The 23,014-nt window shown below is 46.3% G+C and overlaps 1 protein-coding gene across 4 annotated transcripts in view; it reads left to right on the top strand.

Moving 5' to 3' along the window:
* The window catches only part of LOC102188176 (aldehyde oxidase 2), an 82,364-nt gene that overhangs the window by 15,849 nt on the left and 43,501 nt on the right, over positions 1-23,014 (top strand). For all 4 annotated transcript variants that reach the window (XM_005676342.3, XM_005676340.3, XM_005676341.3 and 1 more), the window contains exons 9-16: positions 2,048-2,192; positions 3,559-3,651; positions 13,272-13,423; positions 15,060-15,153; positions 17,787-17,896; positions 19,371-19,555; positions 20,152-20,335; positions 21,883-21,975. In XM_005676342.3, the coding sequence (XP_005676399.2) occupies positions 2,048-2,192; positions 3,559-3,651; positions 13,272-13,423; positions 15,060-15,153; positions 17,787-17,896; positions 19,371-19,555; positions 20,152-20,335; positions 21,883-21,975 (1,056 nt within the window). The remainder of the gene's footprint in view (positions 1-2,047; positions 2,193-3,558; positions 3,652-13,271; positions 13,424-15,059; positions 15,154-17,786; positions 17,897-19,370; positions 19,556-20,151; positions 20,336-21,882; positions 21,976-23,014) is intronic.

The following is a 23,014-nucleotide window of genomic DNA, read 5'->3' as shown; positions in this document are numbered from 1 at the left end:
ATGCCCTGTACACATTCCCCAAAGCCTCAATTGAGGCTATCTTTTAACCGTTTTTGTCATTACTTCCATCATTGTCATCTGCAATGTATCCCTATTGACTGCTCCAATCAATCCAGTCTTTCTCAGCTTCTAACTCGGCCTTTCCAGCCCTTCCCAGATACTGACCTCAAGGGGCACTTCCAGGGCCTCCCAGTTCTTCAGCCTTCCCTCTGTCAGCATTTCTGTCTTTCCTCTCTAACATCCACTTGTTCCATTCGATAACATATGTATTTCTGAAGGGGTTCTGATATGTTTATTCGTACATTCAACAAATATTAATCATTCAGTAACATGCCAGGCACTGTTCGAGGTACTGAATACACACAGGGAACAAAACTCACCCAAAGACCTGCCCCCAAGGAGACTAATCTGATTGGAGAAACACACAATGAACAAGACAATAGATGATATCCCTTATACAAATAATCTTTTAAAAATGATACAAATGAATTTATTTATAGTACAGAAACAGACTCACAGACTTAGAGAAGGAACTTACAGTTACCAGTGGGGAAGTGTGTGGGAAAGGGATAGTTAGGGAGTTTGGGATGGACATGTACACACTGCTATATTTTAAATGAATAACCAACAAGACCTACTGTACAGGGAACTCTGCTCAATGTTATGTGGCAGCCTGGATGGGAGGGGAGTTTGGGGGAGAGTGGATACATGTGTATGTATGGCTGAGTCACTCTGCCATGCACCTGAAGCTATCAACATTGTTAATTGGCTATGCTCTAATATAAAATAAAAAGTTTAAATGGATAAATAGATATATAGATAATAGATAAGTTATATAGTGTGTTAGCAAGTGATAAGAACAAAATAAAACAGTGAAGGGGGATAGGATGCAGGGGGTTGCAAATTTCAATATCTGGCCAGAGAAGACATCTCTGAAAAGGTAGTATTTGATGAAAGTTCTGAAGTAGGAGAGGGAACTGGTCATGGTGGGGAAGAGCAATCCAGGCGGTGGGGCACCAAGTGCAGAGATACCAACGAGAGGAGAACTCCTGTCCTGATCAAGGACAGAGCAGGGGCCAGCCTGGCAGGAACTCAGGGAACCAGAGAAGTCAGTAAGCTGCAGGGCTGGGGGCAGGCCATCCTGGACTTAGACTGCTTGGCTTTTACTCTGCATCAGATGAGAAGCTATCAGAGAGGTTGGACCTAAGAGGGGTACGCTCCTGTTAACCTTGTAATGGGTGGGATCTGGGGTGGTTTGGGCTGCTGGGACAGGAATAGCTGGGGATGGGTGAGAGAAGGATCAGGGAGCCCGTTAGGGCAGCTGTGCCCTCCTGAGGATGGTGGTGCTGGGCCAGGCAGCCAGCATGCACATGGTGAGGAGCCAGTGGATTCTGGATACACTTTTGGAAGAGCTGACACGATTTCCTGATGAATGTGATTTGGTGTGTGGGGAGAGAAAGGAGTCAAGGCTGACTCCAGGGCTTTGGGCAGCTGGAAAGGGGAGTGGCCATTTACTGAGAAGGGGAAGACCTCTGGAGGAGCAGGGGATTTTTCCTTTAGGGAATCCTTTCTGAGGGGGCTTGGAGGAGGATGGGGTATGAAGAACTGAGTTTTGGACATGTTAAATTTGAGATGCCTATTACATATCTAAGAAGAGACACTGAGCACTCGTTCAGGTATGTGAGCTTGGATTTCAGACGTAAAACTGAAGATTCTAATTTAGGAGTATCAGTATAATTATTATTTTTTAAGGCCATGATTCCAAATTATGCTAAGTTAATCTACACTGAAGGGTCAATGACAGATGCCAGCTCATACTTTCACTTTCCTCCAAAGCACTATACATGAACAAGTCTTAAGCTAAAGGAGTAAATATCTAATTATGGAAATTCAAGCATTAGCCAATGGAATACTGAATATCTTTTTGGTCAGGGGGAACCCAGAACTTCTGAAGTCTCTCTAGAGAAACATACCTCCACCCGGAGTCTATCATAACCCAGGAATGCAGATGTGCCCACGTGCACACACCTTTGTTATTTGCACTTAGAGAATGGCAGAGGACCCCGAAAAGCGAACCCTGACCTTTCATGGAGAGAGGGTTACTTGGATCTCCCCTGGGACCTTCAAAGACCTCCTGGAGCTGAAAGCAAAACACCCAGAAGCCCCGCTCATCCTGGGCAACACATCGCTGGGTGAGTAATTACAATGGTTCTCACACCACCATCAGGGCCTTAGTGCTGAACTGGACTTCCTGTCTCCTAGTCTACAAAAACTACTTTTTAAAGATAAAGACATCATCATTTTTAATAAAAGTGTTATAGTATAATAATGTATTATAAAATGTACTCATATTGTGTATTATATAATAACTATTTATACATTACCTTTTATATATACTGTATATAAATACTAGCATGTATATATATATATTCCCAGGTGGCTCAGATGGTAAAGAATCTGCCTGCAATGCAGGAGACCCAGGTTCGATCCCTGGATCAGGAAGATTCCCTGGAGGAGGGCATAGTAACCCACTCCAGTATTCCTGCCTGGAGAATCCCATGGACAGAAGAACCTGGTGGGCTACAGTCCATGGGGTCGCAAAGAGTCGGACACAACTGAGCAAAAAACACAATATACTGCATATACTTTTATATATACATTACATAAATAATATTAAAAGTATAATACAAATATGATAGTATTATCGTATAATAAAATAGCCTCCAAAATTCAATATACACAGACCCTGGGAGACCTTTGAGGTGTGCAGCAGTATTAAAGGATTGTTAATCATTTAATTTACCTTGTCCTTTTAAATTTTGTTTCCATTAGGTATTGAGTAACTAAAATAGAATTTTATGAAATATGGTGGATATATTAACAATCTATACCCAGTTATCACCACACTCACTTTGAGAACCAGAGCTTTACCAAGAAGTTTGCCCCATGGGCCCCCGCAGACCGTAGTCCCTCCCCTCCCCTTTCTCTCAGGGGTGCTCACTAGACTGAATATGGTGTTGGTCCACCTCGTCTCTGTTTCTTACGTGTTATACCCGTATATTTGAGTTCCTAAGCAATGTGTTGCTTCGTTTTGCATATTTTTGAACTTCGCTTAAGTAGATGGACACAGTATTACTCCTCTACAGTTTGCTTTGTGCATTTAACGTTCTTGAGCTGGGACTTGCCCACATGGTTGCACATAAGTGTGCTAGTCCATCCTGTGCCCAGGGCACAGCTCACACCTCCATTCGATTGCTCAAGGCCATGGAGTGTTTTCCAAGTCTTGGCTCTTTCAGATACCGCTACACACATCTCCTTAGAGTCTTCTAAGGATCCCTCATCCATTTTATTTCCTATTTTTATATTCACGTAATGAGTATAAATAAACACGTATACTGGAAGCGCACGTGCTAGAAAATTACTTGGCAGGGTGTATGGCCACTGATGTCACATGTATATGCATCTGAATATTTTAATGAGAAACTGTCAATGCCAAAAAACCGCATTTTCTTTTTCCGAACTCCCCCTCTCTAAGATATGTACTGCATTTACTTTTAGGACCTGCCATGAGATCTAAAGGACATTTTCACCCAATTCTCCTCTCTCCTGCTAGGATTTCTGAGCTGAATGTGGTATCTAAAACAAACGATGGTGAGTTCCAGGTTTTCTTTGTAAAATATCCATGAACCAATCCCTGCGCTAAACACTTGCACTAAACTAAACACTAAATGGTTTAGAACTTCATCATACATTTATCTTGACTGGCTTGTTTCCAACTCTTTGACATTTTTCTGATATGATATTATATCCCCACCATGAAAATTTACTATCAGAAGCTTTGTATAGAATATGAGGTATTTGGATGATGTCGTTCAAGACCTTGTAGTCACCTGTAGTATCCTTGCCTATAAAGAGCCATGATGGAACTTCCTTGGTGGTCCAGTGGTTAAGACTATGTTTCTATGCAGGAAGCGCATGTTTGATCCCTGGCCTGGGAACTAAGACCCCACATGTCTGCCTCTCAGTGTGGTCAGAATAAAAAGGCATGGTGACACAAAGGCAATAAACTCGCAGTGTCAGTTTAATGAGAAGACAGCAAGAGAGAAGTACTATCTATCACTTGGATGGTCAGTTCCAGGGAGGGAGGCAGGTTTGCAGGAGGTATTTAACTTAGTGTCTGGCATTCAGATACTACTTGTCTCTTAGGGGCAATGGCAAAAGGCCAAGTAAGATAGAAACCTGCCCAGGGAAGCACCCCCAGTCATTTGCAACATCCTTAAGGGCCCACTATGTGCAGACTCTTCATCAGGCAAGGTGGCACCCATAGAGTAGGAAGGGAATGTCCAAGACTTTGCCTTCAAGGTGCACAGCAACCCCTTTAACGAAAGGAATTTTATTTTACTCCTTCTCTCATCCAGCAGATCTCTTAGCATACATGTGCTTGTCTAAGGTACATGCATATATGTACTGAATGACTTAATGGAAAGAAAAAAAGACTAAATGAATGAGTGGGCCAGGAACTTGAATTTGGAATGCAGTGGTCATAATGATTTCCTTAACTCAGGCAACAAGGAGGTTGGCTGGACTGAAAGCTTTAGTCAAGATTGACTTGTAGGCCATCATGTGTTTTTGGAGATCCATGGTGGGCAGGAGAAGGGACCCACCCTTGCAGTATCACTGCCATCCCAGAGTCCTACCTTCCCGGCCTCAACCATCATCAGCCAAACTTAGGCTGTGCTGCAGACCAGCAAGCCTGCCTTCCCTGACCCTGACCCATCCATTTGCAAGGACAGGGACCCTTCCTGGTTTTGCACCACAGCCTCACAGCTTCAGCCTTGGGACCACTTAAGTAGCACATCCACACACCACTCAGAAAATGAGGGGAGCATGCTTAGATATATCTGAAATCTTGGGGTTGGAGAGAAGAGGAAGAGAGAAGAGTAAAGTGGATGGTTTAGGGGTATAGTCAAGTACCCTTTTTTTTTTAACATTTATTTATTTGGCTGCACCAGGTCTTAGTTACGACTCACAGTCTTCAATCATCACTGTGGCCTATGGGATCTGGTTCCCTGACCAGGGATCAAACTCAGGCCCCCTGCTTTGGCAAAGCAGTCTTAGCCACTGGACAACCCTTAGCCACTGGACCACCAATAAAGTCTGTTGGTGGTCCAGTGGCTAATAATTTAATAATAAATTATTAGTGCCTAATAATTTAAGCAGACAGTCAAGACAGGACAACACTTTTCCTCATCTCCACCCCAGGCCCATGGTTTAGCCCGTGATTTTCAAACTTGTTTTAGCATCACAATTCAGTCCTCAAACAAATCCAAATAGATGAAAACATGCTCCTCTATTTGAAGGAGGGGAGAGACTTTCTCCATCCCACCAGGCCCCCTATATTTCCTCCAACAGGGCCAGGACAAAAAGAAAGAGATCTGGCCCAAGGTCTACAAACTGGCTGGTGGCCGGTCACCAAGGCACACATCTCCCATGTCCAATCCAGAACTCCCATCGTTACTGCCATTCCCTGTCCCCCCAGGCCCAACCCACTGGCTCTTCAACTGGCTCTTTGTCAGTTTAGACTCAGCAGGCAAGATAGAGGCAGATTCTAAAATCTTAACCATGTGTTTTTCTTGGGGCCCTTTAAACTTTAGGTGTGAGTCACCTCTAGAAGCTCCAGGGACCTTTCTCAGGATGCCCAAGCTTTTCCTGAGGCCCAGAGGAGTGAAGGACACTTGTATGGGAGGGTTACACCAGAGCCAGCTGTGCCCCACCACCATCACCAGCAACCCCAGGAAATAAATATCTGTGACAGCTTGCGTTTGTTTACATTTTGTGTGCTAATCCATGTCACCTACTTGTTTGGCTAGATATACTCCCCCCTCCACCCTCAAAATCTTTAGTACAGTAAGTGCTACAGGAAGTCAGTGCATCTTAAACCCATTGACCCTCAAACTCTGAAAAACATGGAGTTAAAATAAAACCCATGTTCTGAGGATCATACAAAGATCTTTTCAACACCCCTGAAATGCAAGCTAGGTTTTGTGACCAAAGGTGGAATAAAATATGAATAGAAGTTCAGTAAATAGAATTTTCTCAGTACAGTTGTGTCATGCCTGACACAAAGTGAGGGGGTACTGTGAGCAATGGAAAGAATCACACAAAAGGCTCTAAAATGGATTGTCTCAACTCAGCCTGAGTCTGAAACCCATACTTATCAGGACCTAAGCAATAGGGAAGACAGCAGACATTTTACTCTCCCCTGGGGCTGAACTGCATTGCCTGCCTTTTTTTAATTTAGGTTATTACGTTATTTTTTATTTATTATTTTTGGCCATGCAACATGTGGGATCTTAGTTCCCTGACCAGGGATCAAACCCTGCAGTGAAAGTAGGGAGTTTTAACAACTGGACTGTCAGAGAAGTCCCTGAACTTCTCTTTGCTATCTATGTCAAGTAACAGGTGGTCGAGCCAGTCTGTGTGATGCTGCTGACCATAACCAGATAAAAATCTTTGTCTCTAATTTCTTCTCTACTAATATGGCCCTGGATCCATATGATGGGAGAAATGGTATGGTAGGAAACAAGCATGGTCTGCCCAGTGCCCCTGCAGGCAAATGGAAGGCAAGATTTGAGGAAGTTAAAGCTTTACTGGAACTTGTGGTGATGGGAAGCAATAGACAATCACCGGTGGGACCAGATCCCATGTGCCTTTTATGAGATACTGGTGCAGAAACAGGGTATGGACTCTAAGCTGAGAGACACTCCAGGCAGAGGAGCAGTATAGTTACTTTTAGGCATGATTTGCTTATGGGCTTCCCTGATGGCTCAGACGGTAACGAATTCACCTGCAGCGCAAGAGATCCGCGTCTGATCGCTCAGTCGGGAAGATCCACTGGAGGAGGAAATGGCAATTCACTCCAGTATTCTTGCCTGGAGAATCCTATGGACAGAGTAGCCTGGTGGGCTACAGTCCATGGGGTCGCAAAGAGTCGGACACGACTGAGTGACTAACACTTTCACTTTCAAGATTTGCTTAGCATATAGATAATAAGAAGCAGCTAGTAGTTTTGCTAAGCAATTAGATTAACTATGATCACTGAAGCAACAGGGGATGTTAGTTATGTGGGTATGTTGGTAGGACTGGGAACGTATTGCGCCAAGTTCATTTCTCAGTTCAGTCGCTCAGTCGCTCAGTCGTGTCCAGCTCTTTGTGGTACCATGGATTGCAGCTCTCCAGGTCTCCCTGTCCATCACCAACTCCTGGAGCTGGCTCAAACTCATGTTCATTGAGTTGGTGATGCTGTCCAACCACCTCATCCTCTGTTGGCCCCTTCTCCTCCCGTCTTCAATCTTTCCCAGCATCAGAGTCTTTTCCAATGAGTCAGTTCTTCGCATCAGGTGGCCAAAGTATTGGAGTTTCAGCTTCAGCATCAGTCCTACCAATGAATATTCAGGACTGATTTCCTTCAGAATGGACTGGTTGGATCTCCTTGCAGTCCAAGAGACTCTCAAGTGTCTTCTGCAACACCACAGTTCAAAAGCATCAATTCTTTGGCACTCAGCTTTCTTTATAGTCCAACTCTCACATCCATACATGACTATTGGAAAAACCATAGCTTTGACTAGACGGACCTTTGTTGGCAAAGTAATGTCTCTACTTTTTAATATGCTATTTAGGTTGGTCATGGCTTTTCTTTCAAGGTGCAAGCATCTTTTAATTTCATGGCTACAGTCACCATCTGCAGTGATTTTGGATCCCCCAAAAATAAAGTCTCTCACTGTTTCCATTGTTTCCCCATCTATTTGCCATGAAATGATGGAACCAGATGCCATGATCTTAGTTTTTGAATGATGAATTTTAAACCAGCTTTTTCACTCTCCTCTTTCACTTTCATCAAGAGGTTCTTTAGTTCCTCTTTGCTTTCTGCCATAAGGGTGGTATCAACTGTATATCTGAGGTTATTGATATTTCTCCCAGCAATCTTGATTCCAGCTCATGCTTCATCCAGCCCAGCATTCTTCATATATTCTGCATATAAATTAAATAAGCAGGGTGACAATATACAGCCTTGATGTACTCCTTTCCAATTTGGAACCAGTCTGTTGTTCCATGTCCAGTTCTAACTGTTGCTTCTTGACCTGCATGTAGATTTCTCAGGAGGCAGGTCGGGTGGTCTGATATTCCCATCGGTTTAAGAATTTTCCAGTTTAATGTGATCTACACAGTCAGAGGCTTTGGCATAGTCAATAAAGCAGAAGTAGATGTTTTTCTGGAACTCTCTTGCTTTTTCGATGATCCAGCAGGTGTTGGCAATTTGATCTCAGGTTCCTCTGCCTTTTCTAAATCCAGCTTGAACATCTGGAGGTTCATGGTTCACGTACTGCTTAAGCCTGGAGAATTTTGAGCATTACTTTGCTAGTGTGTGAGATGAGTGCAATTGTGCGGTAGTTTGAGAAATATTTGGCATTACCTTTCTTTGGGATTGGAATGAATATTGACCTTTCCCAGTCCTGGGGCCACTGCTGAGTTTTCCAGATTTGCTGGCATATTGAGTGCAGCATTTTCACAGTATCATCTTTTAGGATTTGAAATAGCTCATCTGGAATTCCATCACCTCCACTACCTTTGTTTATAGTGATGAAGGCCCACTTGACTTGGCATTTCAGGATGTCTGGCTCTAGGTGAGTGATCACACCATTGTGGTTATCTGGGACATGAAGATCTTTTTTTTTTTTATAGTTCTTCTGTTTATTTTTGCCACCTCTTCTTAATATCTTCTGCTTCTGTTAGATACCATTTCTGTCCTTTATTGTGCCCATCTTTGCATGAAATATTCCCGTGGTATCTCTAATTTTCTTGAAGAGATCTCTAGTCTTTCCCATTCTATTGTATTCCTCTATTCCTTTGCATTGCTCACTTATATCTTATATATATATATATAAGATATATAAGATCTTATATCTTATATAAGATATAGATCTTATCAGTTCACTTCAGTCAGTTCAGTCCCTCAGTCGTGTCCGACTCTTTGCAACCCCGTGAATTGCAGCACGCCAGGCCTCCCTGTCCCATCACCAACTCCCGGAGTTCACTCAGACTCACGTCCATCAAGTCCATGATGCCATCCAGCCATCTCATCCTGGGTCGTCCCCTTCTCTTCCTGCCCCCAATCCCTCCCAGCATCAAAGTCTTTTCCAATGAGTCAACTCTTCGCATGAGGTGGTCAAAGTACTGGAGCTTCAGCTTCAGCATCATTCCTTCCAAAGAAATCCCAGGGCTGATCTCCCTCAGAATGGACTGGTTGGATCTCCTTGCAGTCCAAGGGACTCTCAAGAGTCTTCTCCCACACCACAGTTCAAAAGCATCAATTCTTTGGCGCTCAGCCTTCTTCTCAGTCCAACTCTCACATCCGTACATGACTACTGGAAAAACCATAACCTTGGCTAGATGGACCTTAGTCGGCAAAGTAATGTCTCTGCTTTTGAATATACTATCTAGGTTGGTCATAACTTTTCTTCCAAGGAGTAAACGTGGTTTAATTTCATGGCTGCAATCACCATCTGCAGGGATTTTGGAGCCCCAAAAAATAAAGTCTGACACTGTTTCCACTGTTTCCCCATCTAGTTCCCATGAAGTGATGGGACCAGATGCCATGATCTTCGTTTTCTGAATGTTGAGCTTTAAGCTAACTTTTTCACTCTCCTCTTTCACTTTCATCAAGAGGCTTTTTAGCTCCTCTTCAGTTTCTGCCATAAGGGTGGTGTCATCTGCATATCTGAGGTTATTGATATTTCTCCCAGCAATCTTGATTCCAGCTTGTGTTTCTTCCAGTCCAGCGTTTCTCATGATGTACTCTGCATAGAAGTGAAATAAGCAGGGTGACAATATACAGCCTTGACGTACTCCTTTTCCTATCTGGAACCAGTCTGTTGTTCCATGTCCAGTTCTAACTGTTGCTTCCTGACCTGTATATAGGTTTCTCAAGAGGCAGGTCAGGTGGTCTGGTATTCCTATCTCTCTCAGAATTTTCCACAGTTTATTGTGATCCACACAGTCAAAGGCTTTGGCATAGTCAATAAAGCAGAAGTAGATGTTTTTCTGGAACTCTCTTGCTTTTTCAATGATCCAGCAGATGTTGGCATTTTGATCTCTGGTTCCTCTGCCTTTTCTAAAACCAGCTTGAACATCAGGGAGTTCACTGTTCACGTATTGCTGAAGCCTGGCTTGGAGAATTTTGAGCATTACTTTACTAGCGTGTGAGATGAGTGCAATTGTGCGGTAGTTTGAGCATTCTTTTGCATTGCCTTTCTTTGGGATTGAAATGAATAGTGACCTTTTCCGGTCCTGTGGCCACTGCTGAGTTTTTCAAATGTGCTGGCATATTGAGTGCCGCACTTTCACAGCATCATCTTTCAGGATTTGAAATAGCTCAACTGGAATTCCATCACCTCCACTAGCTTTGTTCATAGTGATGCTTTCTAAGGCCCACTTGACTTCACATTCCAGGATGTCTGGCTCTAGATGAGTGATCACATCTTTGTGATTATCCGGGCCATGAAGATCTTTTTTGTACAGTTCTTCCGTGTATTCTTGCCACTTCTTCTTAATATCTTCTGCTTCTGTTAGGTCCATACCTTTTCTGTCCTTTATTGAGCCCATCTTTGCATGAAATGTTCCCTTGGTATCTCTACCTATATCTTATATCTCTTCTTGCTATTCTTTGGAACTCTGCATTCAAATGGGTATATCTTTCTTTTTCTCCTTTGCCTTTCACTTCTGTTCTTTTCTCAGCTATTTGTAAGTCCTCCTCAGACAGCCATTTTGCCTTTTTGCATTTCTTTTTCCTGGAGATGGTCTTGATCACTGCCTCCTATACAATGTCACGAACCTCTGTGCATAGTTCTTCAGGTGCTCTGTCTATCAGATTTAATCCCTTGAATCTATTTCTCGCTTCCACTGTATAATAGTAAGGGATTTGATTTAGGTCATACCTGAATGGTCTAGTGGTTTTCCCTACTTTCTTCCATTTAAGTCTGAATTTGGTAATAAGGAATCCATGATCTGAGCCACAGTCAGCTCCCAGTCTTGTTTTTGCTGACTGTATAGAGCTTCTCTATCTTTGGCTGCAAAGAATATAATCAATCTGATTTTGGCGCTGGCCATCTGGCTATGTCCATGTGTAGAGTCTTCTCTTGTGTTGTTGGAAGAGGATGTTTGCTATGACCAGTGCATTCTTTTGGCAAAACTCTGTTAGCCTTTTACCTGCTTAATTTTGTACTCAAAGGCAAAATTTGCCTGTTACTCCAGGTATCTCTTGACTTCCTACTTTTGCATTCCAGTCCCCTATAATGAAAAGGACATCTTTTTTGGGTGTTAGTTTTGGAGGGTCTTGTAGGTCTTCATAGAACCATTCAGCTTCTTCAGCATTACTAGTTGGGGAATAGACTTGGATTACTGTGATGTTGAATGGTTTGCCTTTGAAACGAAGAGATCATTTTTAATAATAATTAAAATAAAATTATGTGGGAGAGTGAAATATTCTCCACGGTAAATCCATAAGAGAAAAATCAAAGTCCAGTCTGCAACCTGCTTAAAAAAAAAAAAAAAAAAAACAGACTAACAGCAGTTAGAACCCAGCCCTGAAAGTGACCAAATCATACCCTATGTGTTAGTGACTCATTCCACAAACCCCTGGGGAAGTTGAAGATTAATTTTTCAAGGCCAACTAAGTTACCTTCTGATGGTTTGGGTGACTTCTTCATTTTCAAAGATTGAGCTGAATCCTTTACATCCCTACTACAGAGAAACCCAGAGCCCATGCTACTATCGATATCAATACTCACAAGTACAACTGCAACAGTTTTTTTTAATATATGCTGCTGCTGCTGCTAAGTCGCTTCAGTTGTGTCCGACTCTGTGTGACCCCCATAGACGGCAGCCCACCAGGCTTCCCCGTCCCTGGGATTCTCTAGGCAAGAACCCTGGAGCGGGTTGCCATTTCCTTCTCCAATGCATGAAAGTGAAAAGTCAAAGTGAAGTCACTCAGTCGTGTCTGACTCTAGCGACCCCATGGACTGCAGCCTACCAGGCTCCTCCATCCATGGGATTTTCCAGGCAAAAGTACTGGCGTGGGGTGCCATTGCCTTCTCCGTTTTTTTGTATATAAATATTTGCCATTCTCTTTTTATATATTTTTTATTGATTTTTCTTCTGACTGCGGTGGGTCTTCATTGCAGTGCACAGGCTTTTCTCTAGTTGTGACGAGTAGGGGCTACTCTCCAGCCGCAGTGCACAGGCTTCTTATTGCAGCAGCTTTCCTTGTCGCAGGGCACAGCTCTAGGCACGAGGGCGCTAGAGCATGGGCTCAGTGGTTGCTGCAGAGGGGCTTAGTTACTCCACAGCATGCGGGATCTTCCCAGATCAGGGATGGAGCCCATGTCCCCTGCAACGGCAGGCAGATTCTTATACACTGTTGCAGGGAAAGCCTGCAACAGTTTTTAAATTCTGAGTTATTTCCTTGCCAGCTAGCGAATAGTAGTTTCTTTTGTTTTGTTTTTTTTATTTTGTTTTGTTTTGCGAAGAGAAAAGGCTTTATTGCAGGGACTAGCAAGCAGTACTCTTGCCTGGAAAATTCCATGGACAGAGGAGCCTGGTAGGCTGCAGTCCATGGGGTAGCTAAGAGTCAGACACGACTGAGCGACTTTACTTTGACTTTTCACTTTCATGCATTGGAGAACGAAATGGCAGCCCACTCCAGGGTTCTTGCCTAGAGAATCCCAGGGATGGGGGAGCCTCGTGGGCTGCCGTCTATAGGGTCACACAGAGTTGGACACGACTGAAGTGACTTAGCAGTAGCAAGTAGTATTGCCCTGATCCCAGGATGCTCTCCCATTTCTCCTGACTCTCTAGCCCCTCCCTGGGAATCCCACTCTCCCACACTCAACAACACCCAAAGTAATACCTGAGGCAGCTCCTTGCATGGACTGTATTCATTCTGATTGGCTGGTGTCCCTCCTAGAACTGGTGTTGAAGATTTTTAATATCAAAGCCACCTATAGAGGGGCAAATCAGCAGTGGAGGCACTGTTGATTTACACAATCACCTTGGCAATTGGAAGACCTTTGACTTTTTTTAATGTTATCAGTTTCATCCCCCTTAATCACAAAACAGCTTGGCATAGCCTCACTGTGGTCAGTCCGAAAGGGGTCATGGAACATTCTAGTAGATTCTGCCTCCTGCCAGTTGTTACCGTCATTCCTGCTTTCCAGGACTGACAATAGGTGCTGGCTGCAGCCTGGCCCACGTCAAGGACATCTTGGCTGAGAGGGTCTCCGAACTCCCAGAGGAGAAGACCCAGACGTACCGAGCGCTGCTGAAGCACCTGAAGAGTCTGGCCGGCCAGCAGATCCGGAACATGGCTGTATGTCCTCTGGGCCCATCACGAGGCCTGCTACGCCTATCTCTTAATCTCAGCAAAGTGTTGAAATAGGCATTGGCAGAATCAGTGTGCACATGGGTCTCAGCAGATTGAAATGACAGCACAATAAACATTTAATATAGCAAACATTATTTAATAACATATTTAAAAGAAGACTCTGAGTCAAGTTCAGTCATATAGCTAAGTAGCAATATAAGTGGGAAAAGAATGTCATGGTTTCACTAATTTCATGATAAGACCTTCAGAGAAACTAATTTCATCTTAGGCTTCATTGTTGTTGCTAAGTCGTGTCCTACGCTTTGCAACCCCATGGACTGCAGAAGTGAAACACCTAAAACAAGGAGGGTAGCCTCCCCCAGCCCAGACTGTTCAGACCACCGCTAGACGGTAACACTCAGAACAGGGAGGCAGACTCCAGGGTCGGTAGATTCAACCTCAGACGAATCCAGATGTAGATCTTCAAAATTCACATGACCCCTTCCCTTACATACCCCCGAATGATGTATTAGAAATTCTTAGGATACGGGGAAAGGAGGGAGAACAGGTTTCTATTGAAAAAGCTCTTCAGGTGATTCCAAATGATTCCCTGTCATGGGTTCTGTCTGACACCCTGGAGCCTGGTGAGGAGATGGTGCTGGGAGAGTAAGGGGTTGGAAACCACTGCAGAGAGAGGAGTGGTAGGGCTTCATGAAAGCTGGCTTCAGATATTTCTAGACTCCTGAGAAGAGGTGTGATATATTTCATATGATCACCAAGAGTAGAAGTATGACCGATTGGTGAGAAACCAGGGGTGTAGATTTCAGCCCAGTGGAAACAAGAGCTTTAAAATTAAGCTGTTCATAGAGTACTGGGAGTTCCGTGCCCTCACCCATGTTCCAGCCCAGATCACCTGCAACCTGGGTGGTCACTGTAGAGTCTGGCACTATGTGGGAAGGAGAATACTGAGCTGAATGGCTGGTCGTTTCCCTGACATGTTCTGAGATGCTATAAGCTTAACCAGATCCAAGAAGACTCTCTCAAGAAGCGGAAAAGGGAGACTCAATGATAGATGCCCGGGACCTAAACATGGCCCCCGGGAAGTCCAGCAATTCAGGAGGCCCCGAGATAAGGCTGAGATCCCAAGGCAGCACCGCGGCTACTTTTGTAGCCAGCACTGTGGCCATCTGCACCACCTGAGTAGGAGTGGCCCAGAACTGGCCGCTGCACCTCAGTGCTTGGCTTTGCATCCCCGTCTGCCCCTTCCTTCCTGGGAGATCTTAATCAAGTTTAATAATTCCTCTGTGCCCCCGTGTCTTCGTCTGTTAAAGGGGGACAGTGGCCTCACCTCACTGAGTTGTTGTGAGGACTGAGTGAGGAAATATGCAGGAAGGGGTGAGATATCAGGTGAAACACACCACATGCCCTTCAGTGCTCGTTACCATCCATTCCTCACCCGATCCAGAGTCGTGGGTGGGTGGGGACCTCTCACAGCATCTGAGCTGAGTCTCATCCGCAGAGGAGGCCGAGACTCCTCTCGACCCTGTCACCTACCAGGGAGGACCATGAGCAGGTGCCGGGAGAGACGGGGGGCTCAAATTTTAGGGATCGGATGACTGAGACTGTAACTCTCTCTCCTTAGTCCTTAGGGGGTCATATTATAAGCCGGCACAGCTACTCAGATCTGAACCCAATTCTGGCTGTGGGCAACACTACCCTCAATCTGACATCAGAAGGTAAGCTACCCAGAACCCTCTGAACAGCACCTGCAGCATTTCTGTCTCTGTTTTAGGAGGTGCTATGTCAGAGCCCATGTCTCTGGCTCTCAGTCCACCATGGGGAGCTCAGGGTCCTGGCAGAAGTCCCCTCACACAGGGGATGGCACCTTCTGTACCACCCGCCACATACACATGACACCCAGCCCCAACCACAGCTCAGCCAGCCTGCAGCAGCCAGGGCTGTGTGCCGAGGCCGACTAGAGCCTCTCTGTGACCAGAGGACCACTTGCTCCTCCTCCTCCTCCTCCTCCTCCTCCTCCTCCTCATGGCCCCTCTCCAGTTGCCGTGTAAGAAGTCACAAGTCTAGTGAGGACACGCTGGCGACACTGTGGGGTCCTTGGGGGCAGGAGGAAGGCTAGCAACATTTTGCATGCTGGCTGAGGGCAGTCCTTGAGGGCTGCTCCAGGGTATTCCACCCTTGCCTCCCCAAGATGCTCAGCCCCCACACTGGCTCCGGCTGCTCCAAAGAGACTGACACTCCCATCCAGTGCATGCTGCTTGTGCCAGGCTCTGCTGGATACTTTACACAACACATCTAATTTGTCCAATGCCCCTAGCTTCGCTTGCAGTAGAGGGTGAGGGATGGAATCCAGTCTGCCTTGATTTCCCAATGGGCATGCTTGCCTCTTCACCACCAACCACCTCCCCAGGTCTTCTAACTCCCCACTTTCCATCTCTCCCCTCCTCTCTCCCCCACACCCCATCAAATACCCTCACATGAGCTGAGCTGGACCCAGGGAACTGGAGTGCAAGGGAGCAGTCACACTGCCCCTTGTGAACTCCAGGGTGTGGCCAACCAGGAATTATCTCACCAGCATCATAAGCCTCCCCAGGGAATTGCTGGCTGACATAGTCTGGTCCCTGATGGGTGGGAACTGAGAAATCCTGGAAGGGACCTGCTGGCGAAGGAAAAGCCCTCACACTCCTATTCAGCTTCATGTGGGGCCCAGGAAAGGAAATTCCTCAGCCCTGAAGGACCCCGTCAGCTGTTTTGCTGGCTCCGCCAGGCCTATAGTCCAGGATCACCCCATCTTGAACCCTGAAGACTAAGGGAGAGGAAGCCAAGGCTCTGGGGCATCAGGATAGCAAAGATGGCCTGGCCCCCAAGCAGGGCCTTCTACTTTAGGACTAGCGGTGCTAGCTGTGTTCCTCTGCTGAGATGCTGGTCGTCACCTTTGGCTCAAGATCTCTGTTTTCCCAGCTCTGCCAAAGCCACCTCCAATCTGCACTCAGCCCAGCTCCAATGAGGCCAGTAGCTAGCTGGCACCCCAGGAGGGAGGCCCAGGCCCACAAGAGCGCCTCTGGGGTCTACCTTCCTCTGTCTTAGCCACACCTACCTTCCAATCAGCATCTCACTGCTGTTCCTGGACCTGAACGCACGTCAGATTTGCTGGGCTGCAATCTCCTCACACATTTCCCGTGGAGCCACAGCCACTTTTTAAAGCCAGAGGGGACTGCTCTAACCATCACCACCATGTGGTGACAATGGGGCTGAAAGGAGGTTTTGCAAATTGTTCACATTGCTTTAAAGATATGGGTATCCCGCTTAGAAAGCTTCCCAGGAGCCCAGTGGTAAAGAATCCACCTGCCAATGCAGATGACTTGGGTTCCATCCCTGGGTTGGGAAGATACCCTGAAGGAGAAAATGGCAACCCACTCCAGTATTCTTGCCGGGGAAATCCTATGGACAGAGGAGCCTGTCAGGCTTACAGTCCTGTACTGTGCTTAATCGCTGAGTCGTGTTCAACTCCTTGTGACCCCATGGACTGTAGCCTGCAAGGCTCCTCTATCCATGGGGTTTCTCCAAGCAAGAATATTGGAGTGGATTGCCATGGCCTCCTCCAAGGGATCTTCCCACCCCAGGGATCAAACCCAGGTCTCCCGCATTGCAGGCAGATTCTTTGCCAGCTGAGCTACCAGGAAAGCCCAGGTTACAGTCCACAGGGTTGCAGAAGAGTTGGATATGGCTCAGCAACTAAATAATAATAATCCAGTTTAGAAGCCAACAGCAGCAGCAAAAACAAAAAGCAAATCCAATAATCTGAGCTCTGTTAATGGAGCTGTTTGGAAACAGCTAATAGAGTTAATACAGTTAATAGAGCTCTGTTTGGAAACAAACCCTTTCTCAGCTTAAGCTATGCCCTGACTTTGATCATAGTATTGAACAAGTTAGATTTAGTTCAACAGTTTCTGCTGAAAGATAAAAACAGGTCTGGTAGGCCTTGGGGACAGGAAGAGACCCAGTTCACATAGCATGTGTGCTAACAAGAGTAAATGTCCTAGGGATTCCCTAGCAGTCCATTGGTTAGGACTTGGTGCTTCCAGTGCTGGGGTCTGGGTTTAAGCCCTGGTCAGGGAACTAAGACCCCACAAGATCCACAGAGCTACCAAAAAAAAAGTAAATGTCATGAAGCTGCCACCACCCTTCCCTGTGAGGAGGACGGGTCGGAGGCTGGTCCACCACACTCAGATCCCCACTCTGCTCCATGCGAGGAAGGTGACCTTTTCTTCTCCACTGCTGACATTTAAGAGTATAGAATAGTCTTGCATTCCTGGTTGCAACTGTGCAGAAATGTCATTTTCTTCAACAGAAGGCACACGGCGGATTCCTCTAAGTGAACATTTTCTTGCTGGGTTGGCAAGTGCAGACCTGAAGCCAGAGGAAATTTTGGAGTCTGTGTATATTCCTCACTCTCAAAAGGTAAGACCTAAGAGTTGTTTTTCTCTTTCTATAACTGAGGCCAGTCATCTTTAGATGTTTCAAAACAGATGGAAGGAAAATAAGTCTGCCCTGAAAACCTGTTTCCTGTCCTTCGTGGCCTGGCGCGGCACCAAGGCCCGCAGCCACCCTCGGGCCAGCAGCTCTGGGCGGCGTGGAGCTGGGGTTGTTGTTTCAGCTGTGGGGTGGGGCCTGCCCAGCCTGCACTCATGCTCACACACCCGCTCGTGTCCAAGATCTGGGAGGCAGAAATTAAAGTTCTCTGGCTGTGGAACGAGCTTCTCTGCCTGACCCACAAGGAGATGGAGGCTGGGGCTAGGCCTCCCCACTGCCCACTTGAGCTGATCCCAACAGTTCAGAAGACCAGGAGCGCCTAACACATGATCCCTGGGGGAGATGTGGCCACGCAGCTGGCTACAGAGGGGACCCTCTGTCCTCACTCCCTGTTCCTGATGCTTCTCCCCTAAAGTGTACCTGAATCTCAGAGACCAGTCTTCCCAAGAGGGGCAACACAACAGATACACAGAGAGACCCAAAGCCAGGAGGGTCATGCAGGAAGTCTTATATTAAGTCATGCTTTCAGCCAAGTATGATCTTCATTCATTTTTTCGTTGGGAATGGAAACTCTGAAATGTGTTCCCAGTCCAGTGTGGATCAGTGTAAGAGACCCAGACAGAAAAACAGGCCGACCCACACACAGTGCCCCCGGTGGCCAAAAGCATGGAAACACATGCAAGGCAGCGGCCATCTCTGTTAACTTTGTCACCACACCAGTGGTCCTGGGCCAAGGATCATGGGGGGAGCCATCACCCTTCTGACTCTTGTCCCTGATAGAAAATTTCCTAGTCCACTGTTGGAACGTTCTATTCAGCACCTTTATGAACTTTACAGAATGAAAAGGGGTAGTATCTACAAAGCAAGAAATCCAGTGGATCTCTTTCACACTTTAAGCAAGCAAGCAAGAAAGTGAGCTCAGTCGTGTCCGACTCTTTGCGACCCCATGGACTGTAGCCTACCAGGCTCCTCTGTCCATGGGATTTTCCAGGCAATAGTACTGGAGTGGGTTGCCATTTCCTTCTCCAAGTCACCTTCCAAACACCTGTGTTGGAGGGATCCTCCATCCTCATGGGGGACAAAGGGTCTGGAGACTAGCCTTAATGGCACCTGGAAATGAGAGCACGTGGAAATGATGCAGGGATCCCTTGCAGAGGCATCCCAGCCCCAGTGGGAAAGTGCACAGTGACCCTGTTAATTGAGAGTATGGGGTGTTGAAGATGGACCTTTGGGAGCACATCACTTTGAACAAAGAGGCAGCCAAATTGTCCTCAAACTGTGCCAAATGTCCTTTGTGTCCCTTTCGATTGAGTCTGAGTGATTAATTAGTGGCACCAAGAAGCAAGAACTCACTCTTAGTTCTGACATATCAAGTAACTCCAAATGGTCTTTGTCTCCACAGTGGGAATTCGTGTCAGCCTTCCGACAGGCTCAGTGCCAGCACAACGCCTTGCCCGACGTGAATGCCGGCATGCGAGTCCTCTTCAAAGAGGGCACAGACATCATCGAGGACCTGAGCATCACCTACGGAGGGGTCGGGGCTGCCACAGTCAGTGCACATAAGTCCTGCCAGCAGCTCCTAGGGAGGTAAGCGACAAACCCTGTACCCTGATGGTGAAGCTTGACATTAAAAAAAAAAAAAGTGGAAAGATGGAAACTCCTATATGTAGAATCGTTGCTTGTTCTTCCTGTAATTTTCCTAAATGACTCTAACCTCATTTGACTTTGATTAATAAGGCACAACCCTTTGGGTGAGGTGTACAATGAAAATGGCCCAGGAAGGCGTTCAGCCCCAGTGCTCTTGTGCACATCAACGCTCTGGCAAACCTACACCAGGCGGCATCCAAGCGCTCCCCATCGCTCCCACTGCTCAGGGGCACTCTGTTTCCTTCTCAGCAAAGGCAGTGTCCAAGTCTGAGCACTGTCCAGTTCACCATGGAATTGGCCATAGTGTTCTCTTTATTTAATGCCTGGGTTCTAGCATGTCCAGGCTACTTAGCGCAGCCTCCCAGGCCTCGGTTTCCCTGAACAGCTTATTTAAGTGATTTCTAAGTTTCCATCCAACTCATAAAGTGAGACCCTGGGGTCTCTGAACCATCTAGCACAGGCCTCTAGTCACAGAGACCTCTGGTCATGGAGACTGACTTTTCTCATTGGTTCCTTCCTGCCCCCAACCCTCCCAGGCAGTGGGATGAGCTGATGCTGGATGAAGCTTGCAGGCGGCTCCTGGATGAAGTCTCCCTCCCAGGCTGGGCTCCAGGTGGGAGGGTGGAATTCAAGAGGACTCTGGTAGTCAGCTTCTTCTTCAAGTTCTACCTACAAGTTCTGCAGGAACTGAAGAAGCTCATAAAGCCGTTCCCTGTGCCTGTAAGTTCTCTGGCTTTTATGGGCTCCTGGCAGCATAAGCTCCCACCTTCCCCATTCCTTTTGCAAACTGTCAGTTCCAGCTTTTCCTTCTTCCTGGGTTCAGCCCTTCAGGCTTACTGAGGGGTGAGGCTCAGGATGCCAGACTGTCTTTGGTGCACACATGGTTACCGAGTGCCCTGAGCAGGGAAACATGATGGGATCCCTGCCTCTGGTGTGCAATTGTTTTTCTTTTAAAATCAACTCTGTTGAAGTATAATTACATAGAACAAAATGTACCTATTATTTAAACTCAGAGAGTTTTGACAAATGCGTAAACCAGTGCAACCACCACTTCAAACAAAAGTATTTCCATCACCCCCAAAAGTGCCCTTTTGCCCCTCTGCTCTCAACACTCTCATCCCTGCCCCCAGTCAACCCTGATCTGCTTAATGACACTATAGATTAGTTTTGCCTATTTTGGAATTTTATATTCAATACGAAACATTAAATAAAATCTTATTTTTCAAAAAGTCAAAACATTTATGTGTGCATGCTAAGTTGGCTCAGTCACATCTGACTCTTTGCAACCCCAGGCCCTGACTGTAGCCCCCCAGGCTCCTCTGTCCGTAGCAAGAATACTAGAGTGGGTTGCCACGCCCTCCTTCAAGGGCTCTTCCCGACCCAGGGATTTATCCCCTGTTTCTTTTGTCTCCTCCGTTGGCAGGTGGGTTCTTTATCATTAGCACCACCTGTATGCTAATATATAAGTAGCTTCTCAGAACTTCTGATTATGAACTTCGGGAATAAGTTACCAAAGCAAAACATTTTTTCTCTCTTTCTCTCTTCCCCGCTCAATCAATCAGATTCCTCCCCAGACTATGACTGCACCTCTCACCCCACCTTGCACCCATGTTCCCCAACCACACCCCACCCCAACAGCCCCATGTTCCTAAACTGTCTGCTTTTATTCATTCAGATGAAAACCCTCACAGGACTTCCCTGGTGATCCAATAGCTAAGACTCCACACTTCCTCTGCAGGGCACACAGGTTCAATCCCTGGCTGGGGAACTAAAGAAAGAAAGCCGAAGACCCTCACATTTACTCGAATAACTCTTGCCACCCTTGAATTTCTGAATCAAGACACTAGATATGTTTCAGTGACACCCAAAGAGCCTTCCCAGTCTTGCTGCTGTCTCAGAAAAGCTGAGGAAAATAATTAAGCTCATTATTTACCCCAGCTCATTCTAGAAGGGCTCCCCCAGCCCTCAGTTTTCTTGATTCTCCTGCTGCCTCTGCCCAGCTCTCTGCCAGAGGGCCTCTCCCTCCTTGGGCTAGCTTGGCTCAAGGATCAGATTCAACCAGTCTGTCCAGGTCCTCCTAGTGTGGAAAGGGAGGGAGGGCAAGGAGCATTTGCCAAAGTGAGAGTCTGGGAGGCGCTGCGGATTTGCATCATCCCTGCTACCTGAACTCATGGTTTCTCGGTGACCTTCGCCAAATCCTTTTCACATAAATCAAAGCCCAGTTGAATCATAGACTAATCAGCTTATCTTTATTGTTTATCTCTCAGAACAGCCGCCATTATCCTGAAATTTCAGACCGATTCCTGAGCGCTCTAGAAGACTTCCCGGGCACGGTTCCCCAGGGAGTCCAAAGGTACCAGGTCAGTGAGTTTAATCTGATGGAAACTGAGAAACTAAGAGACAGTGATAGCTGTGTGAATAAGCAAGCACTTCAGAGTTGCACATTTCCCTTCTGACTTTCTGAGTTTTGCCAGGACATTGGCCCTTTGTTTCAGGCCTATGCAGGGAAAGCCTGGATCTAAGATCAGACCCAAGCTACTGAAGCTGGATGCCCTCAGGCCAAAGTCACCTGAAGCAGCTTGACCATCCAACTAATACCCGAGAGTCTCTTCCAACTGCCGTTCTTTGGGCAAATGCTTGAAGAGTAGCTTGGCTGGGTGTGGGGGAAGGACAGACCAGGACAGTAGCAAGGGTCAGTCTCCAGCCCCTGATTGCAAACGTTTAACCTCCAGTCAGCAAAATGAGATCCTGCAAGCAACTGAATCCCTTCTCTCGAAGACCAGTTGAGAAAGTATCTATAATTTTCCACTGGAGCACAAGCCCTCCCATCACCCGATCTCCACACTCACTCCACACACATCTTCAGGTAGAAGAGTTCCAGAATAAACACTTCCTCCACTTATTACACTCCCAGGGATACTTTGTTGCCACTCACAAGGGAGACAAGGCAGTTTAGACCAGATCTGGATGGGCTCCATTGCCATTGGCCCCCACAGCCCCCCACCAGAGGCCTTGTTCCTGTCGATAAGCAAGCTTTTGGCTTAGATTTTGGTGCCCCACTCTCAGGAATTATATCACTCCAAGCCTTATCATCATGATGGCTTTATGTGTAAACAGGCTGATCCTTAGAAAGGTAAGAAAGCAAGACAGGGAGACCCCTGAATTCCAGAAGACAGGGATATGGGCCACCACTTAGAAAAAGAAGATGCCAAAGAAGCCAGAGCACCCCTTCACCGACTTCACAATTTTGCTAAAACATTGGCACCATCTAAAGTATTGCCACAGAGTTGAAATGACAGCTCCCCAATCAAGTTACATCATTAAACTCTCATGCTCATCTGACCCACTCCAGTGTTTGCTGACTGGGGGTGACCGCCTGATTTCTCAACCCTGAATCAG

This window comes from Capra hircus, chromosome 2 (assembly GCF_001704415.2).
Source record: "Capra hircus breed San Clemente chromosome 2, ASM170441v1, whole genome shotgun sequence".
NCBI lineage: Eukaryota > Metazoa > Chordata > Mammalia > Artiodactyla > Bovidae > Capra > Capra hircus.
Note: the sequence above shows the minus strand (reverse complement) of the source record. Positions and strands in the feature narration are given on the sequence as shown.